General features: G+C 43.5%; 2 protein-coding genes across 6 annotated transcripts in view; one reads left to right on the top strand and one right to left on the bottom strand.

Moving 5' to 3' along the window:
- The window catches only part of dgkh (diacylglycerol kinase, eta), a 43857-nt gene extending 28325 nt beyond the window's left edge, over positions 1-15532 (bottom strand). For 2 of the 5 annotated variants that reach the window (XM_028990944.1, XM_028990951.1), the window contains exons 1-4: positions 15318-15516; positions 13886-14047; positions 4096-4206; positions 1347-1427 (exon numbers count right to left, since the gene is read on the bottom strand). In XM_028990944.1, the coding sequence (XP_028846777.1) occupies positions 1347-1427; positions 4096-4206; positions 13886-14047; positions 15318-15365 (402 nt within the window). In that variant the 5' untranslated portion in view covers positions 15366-15516. Of the gene's footprint in view, positions 1-1346; positions 1428-3412; positions 3560-4095; positions 4207-13885; positions 14048-15317 lie in introns of all 5 variants that reach the window. The other 3 variants (XM_028990947.1, XM_028990945.1, XM_028990946.1) reach the window with 3 other exon arrangements.
- A 2207-nt stretch (positions 15533-17739) lies between these two features.
- The window catches only part of vwa8 (von Willebrand factor A domain containing 8), a 62775-nt gene continuing 53942 nt past the window's right edge, over positions 17740-26572 (top strand). The window contains exons 1-12 of the mRNA XM_028990666.1: positions 17740-17994; positions 18090-18167; positions 18306-18436; positions 19286-19396; positions 23498-23665; positions 23816-23980; positions 24069-24118; positions 24448-24556; positions 25050-25154; positions 25228-25359; positions 25577-25711; positions 25967-26044. Coding sequence (XP_028846499.1) covers positions 17874-17994; positions 18090-18167; positions 18306-18436; positions 19286-19396; positions 23498-23665; positions 23816-23980; positions 24069-24118; positions 24448-24556; positions 25050-25154; positions 25228-25359; positions 25577-25711; positions 25967-26044 — 1383 coding nt within the window. The 5' untranslated portion in view covers positions 17740-17873. The remainder of the gene's footprint in view (positions 17995-18089; positions 18168-18305; positions 18437-19285; positions 19397-23497; positions 23666-23815; positions 23981-24068; positions 24119-24447; positions 24557-25049; positions 25155-25227; positions 25360-25576; positions 25712-25966; positions 26045-26572) is intronic.

The raw sequence follows: 26572 nt of genomic DNA, 5'->3' as shown, positions 1-26572 counted from the left end.
AAATGACACTAAAGCTCTCAGATCGGCCCTCATTCGGCACATTTTTGTGCTTTCGTCCCAGGAAGATGACAGTTTTACCTTATATGTGATGATGGTTTGAGAGTTGAGATGATTGAGCAGCGCCGCGAACAAGGGGACGCCGTGGCACGGAGCCAATCGCTGTTGGCGCCGACTGTTGCTAAGAATAACCCTCCGCTGCTCCTTGGAGCTTTCTTAGTCCCCTTCCATGTCTTTTTATAGCTGTGCCTGGAGAGCGGGCTGCTTTTTTTAGAAAGACGTGCCCACGTAGCTTTGATCCCTGGCAACAACTCGCGTGTTTACACGCACTGGTACGTGCACACGGCTGCACGCCGAGGCGTCTACAGTCATTTGCCCCAGTGGTACCAAAATATATAACCGGAGCAACGCATGCTGTACTATGTGTCCGGGTGTGCATTCAGCGCGCCCAGGTCCACGGGACGGAGTTAATGGCACAGTAAATTAAGTGAAAGTGAAGTGATTGTCATTGTGATACACTGCAGCACAGCACACGGCGCACACAACAAAATTGCTTTTCACCATCATCCTTGGTGAGCAGGCGCCCGGGGAGCAGTTTGTGGGGACGGTACTTGCCACTGAGGTGTGCTCGGGATTGGAACTGGCAACCTTCTGATTAGGGGTCCGCTTCCTTAACCGCTAGGCCACCACTGCCACCTGACGAGGATTCCCGGAACACTAATTGCAGGCCACGCCCCTCTTGATTCCCCGCACCGGAAGTGCTCCCTATTCAGGTTGGGCTGCAGCAGTGTTCCAGGTTCCGGTATTAACCCGGGAACCGAGTGAAAGGAGACGTGAACGGTGCTCGGATGCTCTTTTGGCTTGTCTTGAGAATGTGGTCATTGTCGTTGTGACTCTTGTTTATGTTTAACTGTGAAGTGTCTTGTGTTTCAGGCGGGGTGCGTTTGTGGAGTGTGTGTCCCCTCCCCTCCCATCCCCAAAGCTTGTTCCTATGTCTTGGTTTGTCCTGTAGGAAATTAAAAAGACAGCCCGTAACCGGGCCTGGGTCCTCCTCCTTTCTGTGCCGTGACATATTTTTACAAATGTTTTATGAAACAATTATAATTTATAATTATTACTCAGTTGATTTGTAGAAGTGTTGGCCTAAAAGAGGATGGCATAGTTTAACTTTTAAGGATCAAAGAAGAAAACTTAGTATAATTCCAGAGGGCAGCAGAAGAGGGCAGCAAGCAGAGAGATTTAAAATGTTTAGATGGTCGAGCATAAATTTGGTTTTGATGTTTTTTTTCATCTCTCAGCGTGTCTCACATAGCAGTTCTGGTTAAACGTTCATCAGAATGGCTGCCTACCGTGAAACTGTTGTTGATGTTCTTTGTACTCGATTCGGCAACACTGGCATCTGAGAGATCCACTTCATCAAAAATGAGAGACTGCGAACAGACCAAAAACAGAGTCTTAAACAAGAGGTGATTCTAGAACCCTGACCTTTGAACTTTACTTTTGAAATAAGGATTCCTGGGGCTCATTATGTAGCAAGACTTTTGTTTATGTGAAGCAACTCATTACAGACTCACATTTCAATTAATATTTCAAATAAATATTCACAGTTATAATACTACTATTACTCTTACTAACAGAGGTTTGTAATGTGACCTGGCGAATGGCAGCATTCATGCAAATCATTTCAATGTTCGAGAAGCTCCATAAAATTGAAAATGATTTCCAATTTTATTTCTATTCTATCAGTCCCGCCATGATTTTGTGTCTTTTTGATATTCTTCCCACATGTGACTGTCTGATCTGTGATAGCTGCCTGACAGCGCCTGATTTAGTCCATTATAATGTTTATACACACCATAACATGATGAAATCTAAATTTTGCTAAACTGTATGCATGGGTGCTATGGCAAAAACACCCAAATTAGTGAAAAGAAATTGGTGACTAGACAAAATTGCAAAATTATGATGAACTCACAAAAATTGGTTGAATTTGCGTTAATTGCGATGACCACAACATCAACAAATCCTGGAGGGACTGTTCTATTATGCAAAAGCAACAAAGAGCAGTAGCAGAAAAGCTATAAACAGGGGCAGTGGTGGCCTAGCGGTTAAGGAAGCGGACCCGTAATCAGAAAGTTGCCGGTTCGAATCCCCAACCTCCGAGGTGCCACTGAGCAAAGTACCGTCCCCACACACTTCTCCCCGGGCGCCTGTCATTGCTGCCCACTGCTCTCCAAGGGTGATGGTTGTGTCACCGTCTGCTGTGCTGTGTATCACAATGCCAATCACTTCACTTTCAAAATGCTGGTTTTATTTTGTGAGTAAAATGTATGCTCAGTTCCTTGTTTTTTTTTTTTTTTTTACCAAACTGCTTACTAAATGGTTATAATACTAACAAAGGGGGATGTGCCATGTGCGAAATTTTGGGTCAGATATAAGGGATCCAACCTGTGTACTGTATAATGTATTTTTAATGAGCCACAATATTAACCCAAATATAAAAAGCACAACCTTCCCAGAATATTTTTGCAGCCCCACAGGGTTTCCCTCAGCGATGCCCCTGACTAATAGGTGAAATGGAGTCAGCTGACTTCAGAGGAGGCTGCTGTGAGTCACTACAGCCTGCATGGTGAAACCCTGGGGTCTGCAATAGTTTTTTTCTTTAATGCGTGACACAGAGTGATTCGCGCGAGAGCGATCTCTCTTTACTGCTGATTGGCAGCTATTTCAGTAAATGATTACTGTACACTTTGACGGTGTAAACAGGGAGATGTCCTGTTTATAATAGGATCGGCCTGGGATCCAGTATCTGCTGCCGCATGGGTGCCATGCCATGCCAACACAAACACAGCCCCTGCACTAAGCACGCCAGGGCGCCTAGTGGTGTCACATCAGTCTGTGAGGTCTCGCGCTCTCTCTCTCCTTCTCTCCATTCGGAATCACGTCACTCTCCCTGACCTCACAGCCCTACAGCTATCAGTGAAAGGAAAGAACAGAGGATTTCCTCAGTCGAGACGCCATAACTCCTTCCTGGCCAGCGGAGAGCACTGAATGGGATCCTTAACTACAGGACAGTCACTGTGGAGTGGAGGATGGGATGCAGAGGACACACAGAACAGTGATGGCTGCTGAACGCCACTTCACCTGGCCAGTACAGCCGGCAGGATGGAGCTTCTTGAGTAAGGACAAAGACAATGGCAGAATAGTCCTGTCCTTTCCCTCCGAGACAGGACTGGAATGAGATGAAGGAGACGAGGAGCCACCCTAAAGGCCCCGCTGTTCTCCTCCGCTGCTGCTCCGCCCAGATTGGGCACAAAGGAGGAGAACAGGCATCGTTAAGCGATGCCAGAGCAGACAGGGCGGGTAAGCAGACAGGGCAGAGGTCACGGGTCGGGGGTCCACTGCTGCTGCTGACCCGAACTGCCACCAAACCTTCCTCCGATCCCCCGGCAGCCAGCGGAGGGGCGGCGCGGCGCGCCCCAGCCCAGCAGACGGAGAGCAGCCTCCAGCACACGCGGCTGCGAGACACCCGGTACTGCCAGCGGGCGAGGACTCCACCCGCCTGGGTCAGGGCAACCAAATACACACACACACACACAAATATGCACAGACGGTGCGTTACTGATGTCAGAGGGCTGGCAGGCGCTCCACGCCTACAATCCTTTCACACCTTACACTGACTGGGAGCTGCCACTGAACATCCCTGCACCGTACTGCAGGAGGCCTGGCTTTCTAATACATGCAGCCGATGCGGAATAACAGAACAAGGGAAAAATCCTTTCCTTCCGACAGATCCTGCTGTTGTATAAACTCGAACTAAACTTCCCTGCACAATGTGGATTTGTTGCTTCATCAAATTGGCGTGTGGGACATTATGGAAGCTGACTCCAATTTCATGACGTTAACGACTATATGCAAATTCGGACCATATTTACAAAGCAAAAATGTACACTGAAATCATTTTAATACTGCTCCCATACAATCATTAGAGATTTTGTGTACGGCTATATGAACATGCATTGGTATTAATAGTAAAAAAAATTTTTTTTTAGGAGATTAGAAATGCCGTGCACACAAATGGCTGAAAGCATGCTGTACCTTGGCATCCTTGGCGTAGTAGAGCGTTCGCCCTCTGAGTTTAAAGTAGCGCTTTTTCCAGCGCTGGAAGGAGCTGGTCTGCTTCAGGAGTAAACCTTCCTTTACACTTGTCTGAAAAGACAATCGCACACAGACACAAAAAACATCTGAATCTGGCCCATTTACCCACATGCACTTACAAGATCTTCGCTAGGCTGTGCTCTTTATGAGTATGATTAAATGTTAGTATGTATAAAATCACCTCTTTTGCAAAAAAATATTATTCACATACATGAGGTCACTTGATCAGAACAAAAATGTCAGACAAGACAACACAAGAAAACACATTTTAAGATCTCCACAAAAAAGATTTTTTCAACTATGTGAATAACAGTCTAATGAATGAATGCATTCATCACTCATTCATACACAAACACACGCACGCATCTCTCAAGGCTCTAGAAGAGTCCATTAAAGCGTGTTGGGACACATGGCCTGCACTCTGCAGCGTTGGCTCAGGGCGGAGGCCATGCCTGAGTGTTTATCTACAGGAAGCCCTGCCAAGATGCATTAAAAATTAAAACCAAAAAAAAATTTAAAAAAGGTTTTCTATGGTGTCAATATGAAACTTTTGAGAAGAGTTTAGATTTTAGGTTTCATTTTAGATGGTCTTTTTTTTTAGTAAATGACCATGGTTGGATGCAGACCATGTGACGTGGCGGGGCTCCTCTGACCTGAAGCATGTCCTGTCAACCAGTCGCCCTCTGTGACGCTGTGCTGTCGCTTCACATCATTCACAACCATACAGCATTAAGCGCTCCTCTCCTCCCTCCATTCAAATTCAAAAATATAGAACATAGAACATGCAAGAGTGGCAACAAAAGGAGAGCTAACCACAGGCATATAGGGGAGAATGTCTATTTTTAGCAGAGGAAATATGCTCTCGGAGGGGGGAATTACAAACAGAAAGGCAGCTCTGACATCCTGGAGTACAGCTGTGTCAACTTAAACAGTCAATTCATCCACCAGTCGGCTCCCTGACACCAACACCGGACTGACTGACGCATCCTACAGCTGATAAAGCTGCCAGAAAATATATGATATGATTTCTACGGACTTAGGACCGATCGCATTCAAACTTCTTACAACTTACAAACTGCTCTTTAACATGAAGCCTCTAGTCACATGTTTTATAAGGAAATCACTTTGGGAGTGACATCCAATGACACCAGCGTGTGGGGCTTGTTTGCTTGCGTAAGGTCAAGTACGTGTTTGTGATTTACATAATTAAATATTTATGGCAAGAAAAAAAAACTTATAATAAATCTAATATAAGTTTAAAATGGTAGGAGTCCACAGCAATGACTGACAGCTCTTTAATGCCCTTCTTTTTCATTCTGGAAGATTTACACCCGCTCCTGTCAATCTGATAAGTATTTATGTACTGTGACTTCTTAATATAACTGAATAAGATGACAAGCATTTTTTCCCCAAATGCACTCCTCCATGTCCTGCCTCCTCCTCAGTCTATCGCCCGTTTCAGTCCTTCTCAGCGGCCATCACAAGTGCACAAGGTTGTGGTTTCAAAACCTGAGTGGCTGAGGATCTTCATAAAGCCCACACGACCGTTTCTGTGTTTGTTTCTGTTTGCGTGTGTGTGTGTGTGAGAGGAGTTTAGGTGCATCCACTGCAGTTGTCTCACCAATTATCTCATCATTCCTTATAGTAAAAAATATTATTTTGGGGGTAAACACCCCACACAAACACTTCCACTGTGCTAAATAAGCAATATTTCACCAGACTATTAAACACTGGGATCCAGTTCACACCTCTAGTAATGTCTAGTAAAGGATAAACATGCACCTCATATACAAAATTCCTATTTCAAGCATAAACAAGAACTAGATGTCTTGCATCGCATTGTATCTTGGGTTTCTGATCTTTATAAAACAAATAAAAAGCAACATGTATAGCTTTCAAACTTTTTGATCTGTCACTTACTGGCATTTTTAGTTCCAGTTTAACTTGTAGTTGTCAGTTCACTTCCTGTTGCCAAGTGGGACAAGAAGAAATCTATTAATAGTGTTCCTCCCTTAAACTGTGAGTGGGAGAAGAGTTTTCTGCCACCAGCAATTTGAACGCCCACTCCTCCATCCTCCATCTATCAATCTGTCTCCCTGTTTCTGTCTCATTTTCTCTGAAGGCTCTGCAGCCATGAAGATAGATACACATCCATCCCACACACTCATCAACAAAGCGAATTCGACAAAGCCAACAACACAATGTGCACAGCAGCTATGTATTGGGAATATGACAACTATAAAAAAAAAGCAGAGCAGAATTCTATTCAGAAACTGAATACAAATATTCTATTCCAGTTTACTCACATTTAAATCTCAGTGACAATTTCATACTGTATGTGTGTGTCCTGCGGTGGGCTGGAGCCCCTCCCTGCTCCCAGTGTCCCAAGATGGGTTCTGGCATCCACAACTTGCTGGGATTGGTACTAGGTGTGTTGAAATGAATCGTATAGTTGATGCATCGCAATGCAGATGTGTATGATATTCAACATAATTGATTACATCACACTGACATTGCTTGGTGGTTTAAAATATAAAGTAGTGCTGGTTGTGACTGTGGTGGCCCGATCTGAGTACAGCGCCGCACAAAGGAGGAATGTAGGAAAAGCTGATGTTAACTATCTCTGAGTGTACGGAGATCTACAACACAACATTATCAACTTATCAGGAGTTACAAAAAATACGTATTTTTAGATTCTTAGACATCTGGACCAGTCGTTTTTCTGGCGTTTGTTGCTTCAGGTTGTAATGGGTTTGGGTCGGTGTGTAGTGAAGGACACTCTGGAGAAGCATTCATAGAAAGGAGGCCCGCCGGGAAGAAATAGAATCTCACACCGCTGCTGGGGTTTCCATCACGCTCTCTATTTATATGTTTACAGCAGCTTTGTTCTGCCACACCCGGGTAAACTTTACTGCTTATATGTAATACAAAATCAATACCGAGGCACTGACAATTGTAATCGATTGAATCATGGACTTTAATTCACACAGGCTTGTTACAAAGACATAGGAAGTGCAAACTTGCATAGTTATTTCACACCCAGTAGTTAAGGCACAAGGGACAAGCAGTCTAAATTCACTGACTGAAAAGGGATACCATTCTCACCTTGTGGCCCTGTGCACTAGACCAGTGGCAGCTACGGCCACTGCATCCGGTCTGGGAATGGGGTCTGCTATCACGACGTGTCCCTTTCACATGCATCTAGAGCGGAGAACTGGAGAAGCACCTCTTCAGTTGAAGCACAATTCACCGGCAGGCAGATACAATCACAGCTGGCATCAGAACCAGGAGCCCAAGGGAGATTATGTTGCGGCCAAAGAGCTTGACCGCTTGATTACTTAACAAAGTCTTGGCACGTGGACGTCCTCAGCTCTCTGATTAATTAAATGGGGCCCTTCTTCCAAGATGTAATGGAAGAAAAAATGTCAGAGCCAAGATCTCAGAGATTCAATGGACTTCCAAATCCACAACCTCTCCCTAATATGAACGTCTGCACTGTCATTATTCCTCTCTAATGGTAGACACTTTGATTATGGAAATAAATGTAAACCTGTTGGGCCTAGTTTAAAGATTTAGGCAAACTGCTTTGTATTTTGAGGTGTTATTTAAGATGTTGCACATTGGATATGTTCAGGAACCCTAATGTGCACATCCCATGATGTCTATAACAGAAACCCGGATTGTGATGTCCTGTTTCATTATGAGGACAGCAACCAAAGGTAAACACAGATGGGCAGAAGGGTCAGGATTATATTCTGTGCTTACTGTAGCCAGATTGGATGGTTTTGTATTTATACATTTTGGGAGAAGTTTCCTATATTGATTTTTTATGCATATTAAATAGTTGCTGAGGATATTACATTTCTGGGAGTTTAGGTGCCTTTTTGGACATTTTTGTGCTGAAACAATCATATATCTAGCAACAACAATCATCAATCATCAAGGGGAAATGGGGGAAAATCATTAGTTTATCATTAGTTCATGTTCTATGTGACAGAAATAATTACACCCTGACTACATAGCATTGAAAACAGGGCTCTGTGGTTCCAAAATCATCACAAAACATTAATCCTGTCCTCGGTGTCTCCAGAAAGGAAAACCATGTTGTGTTAAGCACACCAATAAATACACTGGAAAAAAAGTGAACAATGGCTACAAATATAATTAATCTGTCACACCTAATATTTAAGCATTGCCATAATGTGAATAAACCAAACAAATGTGTGGTCAGTAAAATTATAGTGAAGTAAAAAAAAAATTCTAAAGAGCTTAAATTAGTTTAAAGGGGCAAACTAATGTTTTTTTAACTACTGTAATGAGAAAATTAATAACAGTTACAGTTTACGTTTTTTAGTTAATCCATACACTGTAAAAAGTGACCACTGGCTAAACTTTTAAAAATGTAATTCATCTTTCTCACCTAATATTTTAGCATTGTCGTAATGTGAATTAACCAAACACACCAGTCAGTAGCATTATAGTAAAGTAAATACACGAACAAATAAATAAATAAATAAACTCATAAGCATAAATTAGACATCTTGGTTTAAAAGAGCAATCTAATATTTTTTTAACTATTGTAATGAGAAAAAACACATTAAAAACTGTCTTTCAGGGCATCTATACCTTGAAAATGTGAACACTGCCTAAACTTTATAATAATTGAAGTAATCTGTCACAACTAATATTTTTATACTAAATGTTTAGCAAGTGTTCACTTTTTACAGTGTACAAAAGCCTCAGAATATGCGCAGGAGTGTTTCTTTCGCACAGTCTTGAAAAGAGATTCAGCGCTATTTTTTCTTTCCTTGCAGAGGAAGGCCAGTTCCTCACATGCAGAGATTTGTTGAGCTTTGCACACAGCAGTCAGTGGGGCTTGGATATTCAGATGACTAATAACGGAAAAAACGAGCCCTGGGATTATTACAATTATCATCAATAACCCCTAGAGAATATGTCTGAATGCCTGGCTTCCCTCTTCAAAAATATCACAGCCAACTTGGAAGTTTTGTCCCTCTCCGTTTTCACTTGGCCCGGTGACATGACTTCATTTTCCAGGGTGTGAAAGCAGAAGGATATATTTTTCCAGCGCTCTGTTACTTGATTTTTGAGAGTGAAATACAAGAACAAGTGTACACAAGTACAGCCAGTGCAAGTGCCCTTTAATCATACATATGGTCCAAAACCCAAGTTCTTCCTGTTTTAAAGAAGAATTAGATTGATGTATTGATCCCTCTGGAAATGTAGGTGAGTTTTAAGCTTAATAATGACATCCAACTTATATAATTAATGACACATTTTATTATTTGATTATTGATGTATTTATCTATTTAATTCTGGCATTCCTAGTACTCCATAGCTCAGAGCCCAATCACTATCACTATCAGTGATGGCCTAGCGGGTGAGGGAGCACAGGTTTCCGAAAAGTTGTGGGTTCAAATCCCGAACTGCCAAGGTGCCACTGAGGTCCCCTTTGAGCAAGGTACCATACCCACACACTTCTCCCCGGGCGCCTTTCATGGCTGCCCACTGAGGGGACGGGTTAAAAGCCGATGCCACTCTGGAGTGTCACATGTGACAATTAATCACCTTCACTTTCAATTTTCATGTAAAATTCTAAATATATTCAATATATCAATTTATTGTCTCTTTCCGAATGGTTGCGCAATAGAGGCCACAAGTGCAGGAGTAGTGTGAAGTATGATGAAGTATTACGGTACAAGGTAAGCATGTGCTTTAAACATGCCTGAAGAGACATGACCATATCCGAATTTCACATATTTCAGTCAAACGTATACGGTCTGAACGGCATTTGGCGTGAAGGGTCACAGGCATGAACTGAATAACCTCCTCATTAGCCTCAGGACATACTTTATCGCCACATCAAAAGGCCTAAAAAAGCCTGTAGAAGCTAAAAATAGCCCACAAGCCCTCAGTGTGACAGGAATGAAAGATTTTCTTTCATTTTTATGTCCAGCCTATTTCTGCCTGTGGTTTGTGGGATAGGCAATTAATGGACAAATAATGCCGAGTTGTCCCTGTTTTCAATAGAAAACCTAACAAGCAAGAATGCAAGATTAAAACCAACGACACGGCAAACTGCCCCGAGCTCGCAAAAGCCAGATGTGCATTAAGCATTATATGTGCAATTATCCAAAAAAGAACTCGTTCTATAAATGTCCTGGTACGGTCTCTACCCACTTTGGAGCGAGTCAAGCAGCTCCTCATTCGTCAATAAGATTAGCAGTGAAACGCACTGGAGTCACACTCTCACGTCGTAAAAACGCAGAAAAAAAAAAAAAAAACGAGAAGCAGCTCGACTTTCTAAGCAGCCTATTTTTACTCTCCACAAAGCCCATCTCAACAAAAGTCCTCGTCCTATAAACAATGAGGCAAGCTCTTAGGTGAGGAATACGGAATCGCAAGGACTCACCGGACCAGCGCAAGTCAAGTTAAAAATATCCCTTTTCCCAGAAAGTTTCGCACCGAGGGTTTAACCGGTCGAGAAATTATACCTTGTCAGTTGTTGGCACGTAATTTTCCTGTCTTCTAATGACACCGGGCCATTGTCTAGGGAAGAGGCCGAGCACAAGGTAACAATTACAACTGAGGGGAAGGGGAACTAATGACTGCCTGTGAGGAGCTGCTGCACCGACTGCAACGCTTATAAAAAAACTGCCTTCCTTTTACACAGACAGCATAATTATGGTCAATGCATAATTGTTTTCACTAGTTGTATTTGGCATTAGGCACAATACCTGTTGGCCATGATGTGGGTCTATCGACAGACACAAGGACCGTAATTAGAGCATTATGGAGTTGTGCAAGATGGCCATTGTGCAAATTGAATCATATTAGTTGGAAAATACATCATGAACATTATCCTCCCTTCATACTTTTTTAATGTTTTTATGGAGGACAGTGTCTTAACACCTGGATATTGAGTTCCCTAAATGTAATTAATTCATTTGAAATACAATAAAACAATTAAACAAAAAAGAGGGAAAAAAAACATCATTGTATCCAGTTGTTTCCCATTGTATGAGTGTTATAAGGGATATTGTTGTTCATAAAGTGGCATTAAATTTACTTAGCCTTTAAATAATTTAACATTCTGTTTAAATAGTCAGGAATTATCACTTTCGACAACTTATGCATGTTCACAAGCACCTGGTGGTGCTTACTGATATGAGTGTGAACTTGATAGGTCTCTGCAACTGGGATATTGCATTTAATTTAATCTACTATGAATATCAAATCTTAAGCATCAAGTATAAAATAATCAAGGTATGAAACGTACATCCGCCATGTTTTTGTACGGTTAGACTCCTGTCTGCTCCTGGTAACTGCATTACATTGGGTGAGACACGTTGCTGCAAATACTGCACAAACTTAAAGAATTGAGCTAATAATAGGAAAGCTTTCAACAAAGATACTATTCAGCACTCTTTCCTCGGTTACGGAAACTTAAATACACATGGCTGCATTTTTGCAGTTGCCTAGACAAAAAAAAAAGATCAGCAAAAATAAAATGTGACCTGAAATGTCCTAAAGTTGATAGGAGTACATTCCTACGCTGATGCAGTATAGAATAAATATTCGCCAAGAGTACTAAGACGTAAGTGCAAGCTACTAATTTAGCATGCAATATGTGAGTATAATAATTCATCAGGTGGTATTACATTTACAAATGCACACAACATTCCCGGAGCATATGTGTAGACTGAAGCCTAGAGCGGCGTATTGTGCTACCGAATGATTGAGATTGTTGTTTTGCTCCATATGAATGTACAGTGCATGCTTGGTGATGTCTTGAGAATTACATCTACGATAAAACATGCATTTAAATGCAACAAAAAAAACAGATCAGCAAAAATAAAATGTGACCTGAAATTTCCTAAAGCAGAAACTCAACAAGAAAGACCCCAAAAAACTATTAGTTTCTCTACATTATACGGCTTGTTCTGAAGCAGAAAACCCACTGTATCAATATAGTTTTGGATGCAAGGATAGTGTTGCTAAGGCAACTGGTGTCACACTCCCCTGGCACACGAAGAAAGGACCTACGATGCATTTTTTTTTCATTATGTCACTCCCCAAAATGCACCTCTGACTAATATTTATGGAGGTATTTTCTCATATAATGCTACAGCTATGGACTTTCTGTTTTCCCCCACGGGCCATTAGGTAAATGACCATACGGCCAGTGGTTGCCATGGCGTCAGCAAGTCCGAGGGCGAAGGGGGTGGTGGCATCTGTCCTGCTGAATGGAGAAGTGGGAAGACTGGGGCTGAGCAAACAACGAGAGGTGGAACAGCACTCAGGGAGCTCCATTAACGGTGACATCACGGAGCAGGTCGGCAGAGCGAGAGACTCGGATCCACCGTGTTCCATCAGGCCTGCCACAACCTGCCATGAGCGGTTCGGACGCAGCCCTCGGTCTGGTGTCACGTTGCCCCTTCGGCGTACGTTGCTTTATGCGATCAGCGCCAGGACGGGGCTGTCTGTCTATGGTGCGTCTGTGGGAGTGGCTTCTGAAAGTGAATGTTCTTCCGAGGCCTTCTCAGGTGCGCCAGAAATGCTGTTTTCCAGAACTGAACAAACACCATGATTTCTTGTTGGAATGTAAGGAGCATTGCAGAAGCGTGTTTTCCGTAGCAAAAGAACAGACAGCGTCTGTCCTACTGTGAGAACTTGGTTTCCACGGCAACTAAAAATCCAACGCTGTTCAGGAGGAATTAGTCTGATCAAACAAAGAAATGTGTGCTTTTATTCCTCATGTATCCTACTTTGTTTAGAAATGTGAAGATATGTTGAATGGTTCACATGAATATTAGTTGGCTTTAGATCGAGGTTAGATTTTCAAACAGGAATATGTCTAGTTAAACCAAAAAGAGGCATGAGAAGTAACTAAACTGTGAAAAAGCAACCAGAGTGGGCAGTGATGCAGTAACAAAATAAATATTCGCCAGAATGCTATCGAATGATTGAGAGTGTTGATTTATTCATTATTTTGCTCTATATGAATGTACAGTACATGCTTGGTGATGTCTTGAGAATTACATCTACAACAGAACATGCATTTAAGTGCATTATTTATGTTACTTATTTCATGAAGTTCATTTAATCAATGGGCAGGTACATGCAGGCATTTACACATGCTTTATGTGAGCCACGTGTGTTCACTGGCCAAATGAGGGACTATTTACTCGCCTGTTCTGGTTGAAATGAGCTGGTGTAATTAACATGACAAAAGAAAGGGCCGAACCTGAGCAGCCGCCGCCTGCTAAATATAGCCTCTGCTTGAATAATCTAGTGAGGTTGTGGGGGAACAGTCAATAATTGAGAAGATCCGTTCTGGTCAGAAACAAGGAACTTGATTACGGTGTCGGGGCTAAAGACAGTCAAATATGGCATCAGAAAACTGCCTATTACGATAACAATATCATTAGAATGTAGCCCACTAGACACTGTGCGTGTCTATAAGATAATGAGATAATTGTCACAGTTTTGGCAAGAAAACCGTATTTTGCTGCTGTCAAAAACTTGGGCAAAACTTTTCTATGGACGTTTTCTCGCAACATTCCCAAACACTGCAGACACACACACTGGCGTGATGAGGTGCAGCTTCCTCTCCTCCGTACGCCTCCACATGATCGGATGCGCAGAAACATCACCTAACTGCATCTGCAGGAAAGACCCGATGAATAGCTCGAATAGCCGCGCTTACCTTGCTCCTGATCTGGCCGGAGGTGGACACTTTCCGGATGAGTTTCTGGGGTCCCTCCTGCTCCCCCTCGCTGTCGGAGGACTCGTCCACCGGCCCGGAGCCGCCCGCCGCCCCCACGCCGTGATGCATCCCCGACGTGCCCGCGGCGGCTCTGTCAGGCTCCTGGCGGAGGAGGAGGGGAGAGCGGTCACAGCAGCGTGGCGGCTGGAGGGAGTCTCCGCAGCGGAGGGCTCAAACACTCCTGCGTGGAGCTAATTCTCCCGGGAAGAGGGATTTATTTCGCCTCCTAACCGTCTGTCAAAAGGCTACATGGGAGTCTGGGTTTTATTTTTGTATATATATGTATATATATATATAAAATAATAATTCAACAGGTTGTATTTATTACAAACCTCCCTTGTTACTTAAGGCCTTGTTACTTAAGGCCATCAAATAAGATCTAACCAGACTTTCTTCATATATATGCATCAATAATTGGAACTTGACAATCATTAAGTACAACAGTGAATATATAAATTTAAATGTATATATATATAGATATACACACACACACACACACACACACATTTCACACTGCATGTGATGAGATTAAGAAAGTACCATAAAGCATTTTTGAAAAGCGAGTGGGTATTATTTTACTGCGCCATACAGCCTCACTTGTAGTGAAGCTGCGTTTGGAAGTGTTTGGCCGGGAGGAGGAGTTTTGCTCTGCGTTGTAACTGGCGGTGTCGTGTCCCCTGGCCTTGCCGGTGGCCCAGTTGGGGACAGATACAGCGAGGTGCCTGTAGACGGGATTCTCACTGCAGAACCCTGACTTTTCCAGACCGATTAAACTTTTTTTAACGAACGCAACGAAAGCGTGCAACTTGTTTAGCACGTAAAACGGAATGTTAGGCAAATGTTTGAACAGCAACTATTAAAGTATTCTATGTGTGGTCTGCCTTGATGTATTCCATCCAACGATAAAAAGAGGAAATGTAAAAGACCTTGAGGCAGAAAAATACTTGTCCTTTCAGACTGAAATTATTGTAGTTTTATAAATGACAACGCTGCAGTTTATTAAAAAAAAAAATTTTGTTGGTGTGGTTGTTGCATACAAGACTCTGAAAGTCGAAAATGAGTAGTTTGGTTTGAGTTGAGATGGTTCAAATCCAGCGTAGCCCCGTTCCATTCTTTCCAGACGGAAAAGCAGGAAAAGCTTCTTTTTTTTCTTCCTCCCTCCGTCCTCCGGCGAGTGCATTTCTAAAGTAAGTATATGTATATAAAAAAAAAGAAATAAATCCGAGCTGCAACCTCGCCAGCTCACACCTTTCTCTTTCTGGACCGTGCAAAGCAATTCCGTTTTGGTCCGTTTTTCTTTCTTTCTTTCTTTCTTTCTTTTCTCCTGAGGTAAAAAAAAAAAAGAGAAGGAATCCTAAAACGAACCACTAACCAGTTCTTCCCAGGCAGGGCTGCGAGTGTAGCGGCAGTCGTCCTCCATATTCCCGGCGCCGTCGGTCCGGTCCGTCCTCGCCCGGCTCGCTCGACTCGGAACTGCGGCGGAGCGCCTGCGGTCGGGCGTACGCGCCGGAGGAGTCCGGTCCCGGCTGCCACTCCGCTCATCGCCTCCCTCCTCACGCAGGGTCTTCCGAGGGCTGCGCCTCCCCGCCACGTGACAAATGTCACCCCGTATAAGGAGCGGGGCGGGGCCCGTGACGTCATCGCCGCTCCGAACGACTTGCCGTGCGTGACTTTTAACACATGTTGTTATGTTGCTGCCTTGTTCCAAAATGGATTCCATTTCATGTCCCCCTCAGAATTCTGCACACAACACCCCGTAACGACAGCTTGAGATTTTGGGAACTTAATTAAAAGTAAAAAACTGAGAAATCACATGTACTTTGCTCAATACTTTGTGAAGTGAAGTGATTGTCACATGTGATACACTGCAGCACAGCACACGGTGCACACAGTGACATTTGTCCTCTGCATTTAACCCATCACCCTTAGTGAACAGTGGGCAGCCATGACAGGCGCCCGGGGAGCAGTGTGTGGGGACGGTGCTTTGCTCAGTGGCACCTCAGTGGCACCTTGGCGGATCGGGATTTGAACCGGCAACCTTCTGATTACTGGGCCGCTTCCTTAACCGCTAGGCCACCACTGCCCCTTTGGATGCACCTTTGGCAGAAACAAGCTTGGCACACCTATACTTGGCCCATCAGGTTGGATGGGATGCGTCGGTGCACAGACATTTTAAGATCTCGCCAGAGATTCAAGTGTGGGCTCTGGCTGGGCCACTCAGGGACATTTACAGAGTTTTCCTGAAGCCACTCCTTTGATAACTTGGCTGTGTGTTTATGGTTGTTATCTTGCCGAAAGATGAACCGCCGCCCCAGGATGAGTTCAGGGTCACTCTGGAGCAGGTTTCTGCTGCAGTCATCTTTCCCTCTATCCTGACTGTAGGGATGGTATTGGCCAAAAGAGTCCTTCAGGTACCTTTTTGGCAAACTCAAGGCTAAGGAGTGGCTTCTGTCTGGCCACTCTACCACAGAGGCCTGATTGGTGGATTGCTGTAGAGATTCTCCTCGGTGCAAATTTAATACATTTGCCAAGACCTAATTTCTGAAAAAAAAAACAAAAAAAAACGTATTTAATCCATTTTGGAGTAAGGCTGTAACATACTGCTTACTGTTAGTGTATCCATGCGTTTTTTGGTCTTTATTTACTTTGTATGATAAAAAAAAAAAGTGTTTGATTTTAATGAGTAATGCATAAGATTGTACATAACCATGGCAGTGCACAATTCATGTATTGTGGTTGTATTTTTTATAGCTTCATATTAACTTTAAAAATAATAATAATAACAGATGGTTATTAGATAGTTAAATGTGCAAATTATCATATGACAGTAATAAATTAGACATAAACATGTATTTTTACTTTTATCTGAAAAAACAGTAGTATTAAGTAATAGTAATAAAAATTGATGAATTTTATCCTGTGCTGCTGTTGGTGGCCCTCAAACAGGAGGGTTAAACAAAATTATTGATTGTGTAAGTTATAAAAAATGAACTTTCCTACCACATTTTGTCTGAGATGTATTACTGTAAATCCAATCATTAAAAATTAAAGGAAATCTGAACAAACAACATCAACAACATTTATTTCTTATATAGCCCAGAATCACATACAGAACAGGCCAAAAGTTTGGACACACCCTCTCATTCAATGTGTTTTCTTTATTTTCATGACCATTTACACATGTGGAGTTATGTACTTAACAAAAAAAAGGTGAAATAACTGAAAACATGTTTTATATTCTAGTTTCTTTGCTCTGATTACTGCTTTGCACACTCTTGGCATTCTCTCGATGAGCTTCAAGAGGTCGTCACTGAAATGCTTTTCCAACAGTCTTGAAGGAGTTCCCAGAGGTGTTTAGCACTTGTTGGGGTCCAGCTCACCCCAAACCATCTGGATTGGGTTCAGGTCCGGTGACTGTGGAGGCCAGGTCTCCACTTTTTGTTAAGTACATAACGCCACATGTGTTCATTCATGGTTTTGATGCCTTCAGTTAGAATCTACCAACGTAAATAATCACGAAAATAAAGAAAACACATCGAATGAGAAGGTGTGTCCAAACTTTACAAGCATGTCTCACTGGGCTTTGACGGGCCCTACAGTTGACACCCCCACACTTGACCCTTCTGCACACAAGGAAAAACTCCACACAAAGTAAAAAGACGCTCAAATGTTTAGGAATGCGACTGAAACAGCCTGTAACGCGCCGCCAGCGTCCCCTTGGGACCGACGTGCCGTCGGAACTCAATAAGAGCCGGTCTGCCGATCTCCACGGAAGCTTTTTTCCGTCGGACGCGACGCGTCCGTCACTCTCTGCCTTCCGCCCGCGACGCGGTAGCTGTCAGCGCGATGGCCGGCAGGAGAGTCCGGTCGTCCCGGCGTGTGAAGTAGCGTGCTGTCCCGAGCTCCGGGCCGCCTTCGTCTGTCCGGGATGCACTCGAGGTTCCTGCAGCGGGGCACGGCCGCGGCCGTGGCCGCGAGGAGGATGAGGGTCATTTTGGGCGGCTGGACGTGCGGAACGCATGAGGTCAAACTCCTCAACACGTCCTCAGGTAGACGATATAAAAGACGGGGCCGCTCGAAGTCCGCCGCGCTTTATCTGTTATTAAAATGGAGCCATTTTCTCCTCTTCTCCTCTCACACCCAGGGGACACGGTGAAAATAGGAGAAATGACGTATCACCTCAAGAAGCCCACAAATCCAGAACTTGTACCAATAAACCACAGTATGTTATAAGTTATCTGTCATAGTGTGTGTTTTCATGAGATAATGTCCTTGTATCAATTCCATTTGAATTGAAAGTGTCTCTGCTGCTGCTGTAGTGTATGTAGGATGATGTGATAATGAGGTGTGTCTTCGCCAGTGATGGACACCCTCCCCCAGTCTGTGGCCCAGCACCTTCGCTGGATCATGCAGAAGGACCTGCTTGGACAGGATGTCTTCTTAATCGGTCCTCCTGGTCCGCTGAGACGCTCTATTGCTATGCAGTATTTGGTAGAGTTTGATACCTTTCTTATCTATTTGATCTTAGACCAGCATCATCCATCCAAGCTATAATTATACTATAATAAAATAGTTATTTATTATGAGCTACTTACCTTTCGATAAGAATGTATCTGTTTAATAAGCATGCCCCACGAATATGTTTTTGTTATTAAAGGTCCCCTGATATTATATCGGTCTTGTCGGTCCCCCAATGCTGTATCTAAAGTCTCTTTCTGAAATTGAGCCTTAGTACAGAATTTACTGTAAATGTAAATGAATTACAGCCACTTTGATCCAGTCCCACAATGAGATTTCCAAAGACGCACCATTTCAGTGTCTGTAGCTTTAAATGCTAATGAAGAGGAGAGAGGCCTATAGAAGTTGAGGGGGCATTCATGGAAAAGACATCATCAACACCGTTCACTAACCACGATATTTGTACAAATTTTAACATCCAAACACCGAACAACTGCAATGCTTCACACGTTTAGAAGCCGTGATGGTCGATAATGGAGATAATGTTTTAGGGGAGGGGCGGGAAATTCTCTTGGTGTAAAAAGCATGAGAAATGGGAGGCATACCTTCCCCCGTATGACGACATAAGGGGACAAATTCCAGATCCGATTCTCTGAACAGTGAATCAGAATGACCAAAACACTCTTTACACCTATCGCCATTTCTAGCCACTGCAGGACCAAAGACAGGCTAGAAGACCTCGTATTAATGTTAAATAATCTCACAGCCACATTTTTAAATTCAATACTTCAAGACTAAAGTAAGGTGTGTGCATTTACAAATGTACGTACAAATCTAAGTGAGGTCCTTTTTTAAAACAACGTGAAATGTCTTGTGCCGCAGGAGCTGACAAAGCGGGAGGTGGAGTATGTAGCTCTCTCCAGGGACACCACCGAAACGGATCTTAAACAGCGCAGGGAGATACGATCTGGGACCGCCTTCTACATTGACCAGGCAAGAAGCAGTCTAAAGGAGCCTACATGGAGCCTACATGTCAAAATTTTCTGCAAGGAGAACAAATCTGCCCACAAATAATACACACGCAGGGACAACTAACGCCACCCAGAATGAATGGTTTAATTAGCTAAATGACCAGTATTTATTTGGTGTGGTATGCCACAAGGTATTACTGTTGGTGTTCACAGCTGCCATGTGATAATATATTGATGGTCAGTAAGAAATAATATTCCTAATTCCATTTCTGAGGTGGCACTCACTATGAGACGTTAGAGAACCGCTGGTTAAGAGTTTAGTGACTATTGGGGTGTTTACACTTGTTCTACAGACATTCAAAGTGATCTTCATAATTCTTGCTTGCTTGCCGTATTGCATCATCCATCCAAGCTATAATTATACTATAATAAATTAGTTATTTATTATGAGCTACACTTAATAAATGCTTTATTAAGTGTATTTTATGTACTTAGAAAAAACTGATTAGGACATTAGAGACATGTTTTCTGTCCTTTTTAACTTTTATATAAGGCTCAGTATGTATGTAATTTTTAATGATTGGTATAGATTTTTAATTTGGGGTGAGAAAAATCATACAGGCTTTTTTAGCCCCTTGGCTGCTGAATTCTTTTGGCCATCTGTGGTCCTTTTCTGGAGGCCCTGGGCTTCTGATTGGTTTTGGTGCATCAATGAATTGGCCGGCATAATTAAGTGCACCATCATCAGTCTTCTTCTTAATTTAATGTTGCAACCTCAGCTACGGTGTACAGTCCTTGTGTGGATTGACTTGCTGGTGCACCTTGGACTGGACCTCCGTGAACTGCCACCTGCCGGGACGAGCCATATGTTTATATTTTCACAAAGAGTCGGTTTGCATGCCTCCGCCAAGGCTTCCCCTCGCTCTCCCATCTGTTAAAAGCGCGTTTTGACTGTGAGTGTGCGTTACTCTCATGTCTCTTTGACATGGTGCTTGTGTGTCTTAACTGGAGCATCTGACTGCTCCTATGGGGCCTGGGCTCGTTTTGAGACCCATATACCGAGCTCTGTGTGTCACCTGCAGGGGATTTATTTAGACTGGCCTGCCATCTCCTCAACCATCTTACTGTAGATTCTTCCTTTTTTAACATTTGCAAACGTTACTCATTACGGTGTAAGTACATCTTTGCTGTATGTCATTGACTTTTTACTGACCGTCGGGTTTTGACCTCTACACTCAGATGATTTTTGGGTTCTCTTGTTTGACCTGAATTCAGGAGATGGTGTTGTTCTGATTCCAAATGCATCGACTGTTTTGTGAAGACGTGATATGGCTCTAGATAGGTAAAACGGTAGAAAGAGGAGAGAAAGACTGGTGCTGGAGATCAAGGCCAGTGACGCACATGCAGTCTCAGCATTGTACAGCAAAGACGTCCAGGAATCAAGACACAGGAAGCTTGAGAGGGACGGAGTGGGAGAGAGATTCCTGGGCACCAGGATGCTTCATGTTTCAGAAAGAGAGAAAGCAGGAACAGAGTGTATCATCGTCCTGCACACCACACACTGAAGCACTCCAGTGCTTCTCAATTATTTTCTGCTACGCCCCCTCAGGAAGAAGTAAACATTTTGAACCCCCCAACCCCCCCCTCCCCCCTCCACTCGCTCCGCTTTTGACGGCATGAAACATTTCAAAATAAAACCCTAAACTTTAATGTACATTATATTGTTCTTTCCATTTGGAACTTTAATTTTTAGACATTGCATATCGGCTGCAGCGATTGAAAAAGCAACGAAAATCCAGCGAAGATCAGTGAATGTCTGTCAAATACAGAACTCTGCAAACTTTACTCAGGTAAAAAACTGGTTGAGTCACACTGGTTGAGAAGTGCTGAGACTACAGGAAGTTTTCCACTGTGGCATTCTCCACAACTGGCTCCCTTAAACCGAGTAATCGGTTGTACGTGTACCTGTTGGAAGGCACCAGGAAGCCTTGCAGCACCGTAGTGCTGTAACCGCCACACCCAACTGTCATGTGGCATGACAGTTCCACTCACCCAGGTAGAGCACTCCTGGGTGAAAATTCCGAGGCTTTTGGGGCCACTAACCAATAATGTTGTAGAAACGTTACCCAGCCACCAAACATTAGGTGGAGAAGAGAAAAATAAATCATGTTACCACAGATGCAGTTGCGGAATCTTTCCATTTGAGTCGAGTTGTTAGGTTCAAGGTTTCTAAATGTACAGATATCTGAGGGTCCTTTCTTACATTTCATCCTGTGATTTTTGTTGTTCAGCCCCATTTCTACTGGTCCCCATTTCTACTAGAGCTCCATTTCTACTGGCCCGACAGATGCTGGCTGCCCAGCATGTCCCCCACCGCTCGGCTTTTAACTGTAGAGACACCCAGGGCACGTGTGAGCACAATTATTTAAAGTGAAGTGATTGTCACATGTGATACACAGCAGCACAGCACACAGTGCACACATTGAAATTTGTCCTCTGCATTTAACCCATCACCCTGAGTGCGCAGTGGGCAGCCATGACAGGCACAAGGGTCAAGACACAAGGGTCAAAAGGTCATGGGACAGGTGTGGCCAGGTTCACCAGACATATGGCTGCAGTGCCCACCTGTCATGTTCGTGATTATATGGCAAAAAAAACTGCCCTCAAGTTTCTCTCGCACAATTTTAATTGTGCATGTGACACAACATATTCTGAGAGCTTTGGTGGTGTGGTGGTGCTGCCATCAGCCACCCCGCCCCGCAAGGCTTGCGGGTGGGAACTAACTGCTGATGAGGTCACAGTTTCCACCTTGGAAGGTTCCTGCTGGCTCCACAGGCCGAGAGCCGGGAGTCTCTGACCTCATTATGCTGAGGAAAAAAGGAGCTTGTTGATCTGACGCTCATTCCTGCGAATCCCAGCCTTCCCACCTCCCGTCGCTTACAGTTATAGTAATTACGTGATTATGGCATCACTGACATATGAACGAAAAGCTAAAAGCATAGCATCTGGCTACGATTTGGTGGGTCCTGTTCCCACAGATTCTGGCATGTATTTACACGTTTGCCTAATTATATGCCGACTTGTTTTGCGGTCAACCAAGCAGACTAAAATTTCCTGTTCTTTGACGTCGGAGCCGTTTGATTCTTGCACGCATATGTTTGCATGGGTGCTTTTTCATAACAGAACCGATTGGACCTTCAGCCCACGTATGGTTTGCTTCGGGGGGGAGAAAATAGCAGTACCCAGAATAGAAAATCAACAGATTTTGTGCTGTAGGGTGAAGCTGAAGGGTTATAAATAAAACGCAGACCGGAGTTCCTCTCCCAGAATGCAGTTCATAATTTACATTACCTGACCTTGACTACACATTCGTTCTGTTATTGATTCGTCCAATCTTTAAAATCTCGCTTGAGAGCCTTTAGTGTGTTGTTGGTGTGTAACAACATGTAGATGATCTTTTTTTTTTCCCTTCGTTGACCTGGCAAAAGTTTGACGCCGGATGCCCTCTTTGACTCAACCCACCCCGTTTGTCCAGGCTTGGGACTGGCACCAACACTGCAGATCGTAAAATGCAATTTAATCGACAATTTTTATCTGTTAATGATACTCATTTTATGTAAGTCATGTGTTTTTTGGAGCATACAAGTTCTATTAACGAATCAGAGGCGTTGGGGGGTGGAGCTTCGCAGAATGCTCCGGGGGCGATAGGAGACTATTTAAAATGGTTAAACAGGAAAACGGGTTGGTTGGATGGTGAAGTTGTCCATGTACTCAGTTCTTGATTCTAAGGAGAAGCTTCATTTTTATCTGTTAGTAGGTTGTTGGAGTTTTAGGTCTTTTTTCCAGCCGTCCTGTAGTGTTCGAGATGGCAGCTCATTTAAAGTTGAGATAAATAAAAAAAATGTAGTATTATAAGCACTTATTTAATTGTGTACTTTTTTTTACAGTAATACACTGTCATGTGCATCCCCAGTGGCTGGGTTGTGTAGATTTGCATCTAAATGATTAAAATATGGTTTCAAGTAAACTGTAGCATGAACTGGTTTTGCACAAGTCCAGTTGGATATTTTCTGGCCCCAGTCAGATCAGCCCTTTTGAGTCATTACTGGTGTTCTCCATGCAGTGTGCTGTACGGGCCGCAACTCAGGGCCGTATCCTGGTGCTGGAAGGGCTGGAAAAGGCAGAGCGGAACGTGCTCCCAGTTCTAAACAACCTGCTGGAGAACCGAGAGATGCAACTGGAGGACGGGCGGTTCTTGATGTCTGCCCAGCGTTACGACAAGCTCCTGGAGGTACGGTCCAGCTGTCTCACCTGACTTCTTCACAATTCTCCCGAAAATGTCTCTTGAGATTGAGAATCAGGGTTTTATTTAGACTCCCATGTGTGGGTCTAAGAATTCTTAAATTTTTTTGCTTATGTGGCATGTCAATGATTCTTATAGGAACACTCTAAAGAGGAACTGGATTCCTGGAAGATTGTGCGTGTGAGCGAGGACTTTCGCGTGATCGCCCTGGGCCTTCCGGTCCCACGATACACCGGGAATCCTCTGGACCCTCCTCTCCGCTCTCGCTTTCAGGCCAGAGATATCTACTACCTGCCCTTCAAGGTCCTGAGACCTCTTAATTCCCTCTGGTGAATTCGAGTGGTTTGAATTGGAATGTGGATCTTGATTAGGCTTTTTTTCCCCCTTTCAGGACCAGCTGGAGTTTTTGTACCGCATTGCGCCAAACGTACCGACAGAGAGGTGCTTTATACAAACATTTTTACAATTTGAAAACTTTTGTACTTTCCCTCTCCTGCATTGACTGTGTACTGTAGCCGCAGTTCAGAGGTCAAAGGGCAAGTGCCATAGATCATGACTCTAGTATTGGTGTATTGGCTGTTTTAATACAAACAAAATTCCTTAGCAACTTACTTATGAAAAAGCTTTAACTAGTTCCATCTATAATCCTGTTGCTAAGCAACTCCATTCTGCACGAAGCCAAGTAGGCAGCAGACACTCCACACTGGAACTGGTGAAATAGGATAGAATGCTGCTGGTTCAGAAATTGATGAGGGTTTTCTTTTGTTTAGAGTGTCCCAGCTTCTGTCATTTGCCACCACGCTCTGTTCCCAAGAGTCCACTAACCTGGGTCTCCCCGACTTTCCCGTGGACAACTTGCCCTCTGCTCTCAAAGTCCTGGTGGGTGACCAGCTATACTGTGTTGTTGAGTATTTTCATTGCTGTTGAGCAGATCTTTTTGTGCTTGATCTTTTTGTCTAGGCCTGGTCTGTGCTCAATATAAATCAGAATATATTATTATATAACTCAACATGATAGGATTTTCATTCATGCTGCAGTGGTCTGTATTTGAGCCTCTATGCAATTTTTTTTTTATGTACCTTGAAAATGCTATGAATAAAGAGATCAACATTGTTTATTTCAGACATGTTATCAAATTAGTCTTATGTAAATTCCAAATGACAAATTACCTGAAAATGACCTAAATGACTAAAATATCAAATAGAAAAAAAAAAAAAAAAGGAAATTTCTGAAAAATTTCCATTTGTCTTTCTTATCTGGCTTTTCATTGTTCGTATTTCTGTTTATATGAGTAAATATTGATATTATATGTATCTCCATAGTATTTTATTGTCCATACAGCACATAAAACTCAGCTTGTGTCTTCTTCCAGAACCTTTTCCCCATGTTGTCCTCTCAGCACCTGGTTCAGAGGCTGTACCCATATGAGGCGATGCTTGGTAAAGAGGGTCGTACGGCAGTTGAAGGTGTTCTTGGGGTAAGTCTCGTCTCAACAGTCCATCAGAAGGGCTTGGTTGTGCTTTTTATTACATGTGTTGGTGCTCTTCCAGCGGTTTGAGCTCAATGACTCGCAGAAGTGCCAGGCTCTGAGCAAGATCATTGCTGTATCGCCTGTGAGTCAGGGGACCACTGCGCAGGCTGTTGTCACCGTCCGTATGGCTGAAGACAACATCATGTTCCAGGTGAGACCTGAAAACCACTGCAGGACTGAGTTTGGAGATAGATACATTAGGCCAAGGGTTAGGTCCATGGTAATAGATTAGCTTGTATTATAAGAGTTTTTATCTATTCAGAGGGTCCTGACTAATAGATTTAGCTTGGCTGTAGTCTTGTGGCCTGGTGGGGGGGGTCTCATCCTTCAAAGGTAAGGTAACTTGCTCTGTCTGTGTCCCTCATCAGGTCCCAGTCGGCACGCGACCCCCTCGGCCCCCCAACAGCAGTGCAACGTTCATCAACACCCCCACCCATGCCCATCTGCTTGCCGAGATGATGCAATCACACCTTGTCAAAGACCTGTGTCTGATCGGGCCCAAGGTACGATACAGCCCAAATCTCCGAGTGGATAAGTCTTGATGCCAACAGATTAGCGAGCACATATAATTAATAAAAAGAATCCCACTGCAAAAACAGGGCAGGGCTTTTTCCTTATTATGGTTGAAATGATAGGACTACATTGAAGGGACCATTCACAGACCTTCTCTCTGGAACTGGAGTGCACTTGTGGTTAGAGGAAGTGGGCTATTGACCGGGTTGATTGGATTGACCTGTTCCTTTCTGGCTGTTTTTCAGGGCTGTGGAAAGTCTGTTATCGCCAAGGAGTTTGCTGAGATGCTGGGCTACAGCGTTGAACCTCTAATGCTCTATCAGGTACTGCAGCATCCAAAATATTTCAAAATAACCTCTAGAAAAAAAAGTAAAACTGCTGATAAATGTGTGCTTGCAGAACATTGTTGGCAATTGATATCTCTGAAATTGAATCACGAAATTTAGGCCATCTGCCAGTTTATGGTATAAACCCTGACTTGAGCTCAAAGCCGCTATTACTGTCGAGTCCAAGAATGCAGCATTGCCCTTTTCCCCCCTGTCCAAGCTTCTAGGAATCGGGAATGATGAAGTCGCTTGTAAGTGCTTTTCTGAAGGTTGTTGGTGGCTTTGGCTTATCATGACTGCCGGGTCACAGTCAGGCAGGGAGCCGGGGCTGCAGCTGCAGACTGGCTTGTTTATAAGAAAGGGGAAAAAACTCTGTTTGTGTTTGCTGGGGAAACCAAAGCGCTGAACCAGGGACCATTAGGATGAGCCACATCACAGCCAGGTCAAAGGTCATATGCTGGGAGGTCAGGGAGGCCGAGTCTTGCAAACATCAGTGCACCAATAAGGGGAGAGGAGGATCGAATT

The sequence above is a fragment of the Denticeps clupeoides genome, chromosome 9, assembly GCF_900700375.1.
Source record: "Denticeps clupeoides chromosome 9, fDenClu1.1, whole genome shotgun sequence".
In the NCBI taxonomy this organism is placed as follows: Eukaryota; Metazoa; Chordata; class Actinopteri; order Clupeiformes; family Denticipitidae; genus Denticeps; species Denticeps clupeoides.
The sequence above is the reverse complement of the archived record's forward strand: the minus strand, read 5'-3'. Positions and strand labels throughout refer to the sequence as shown.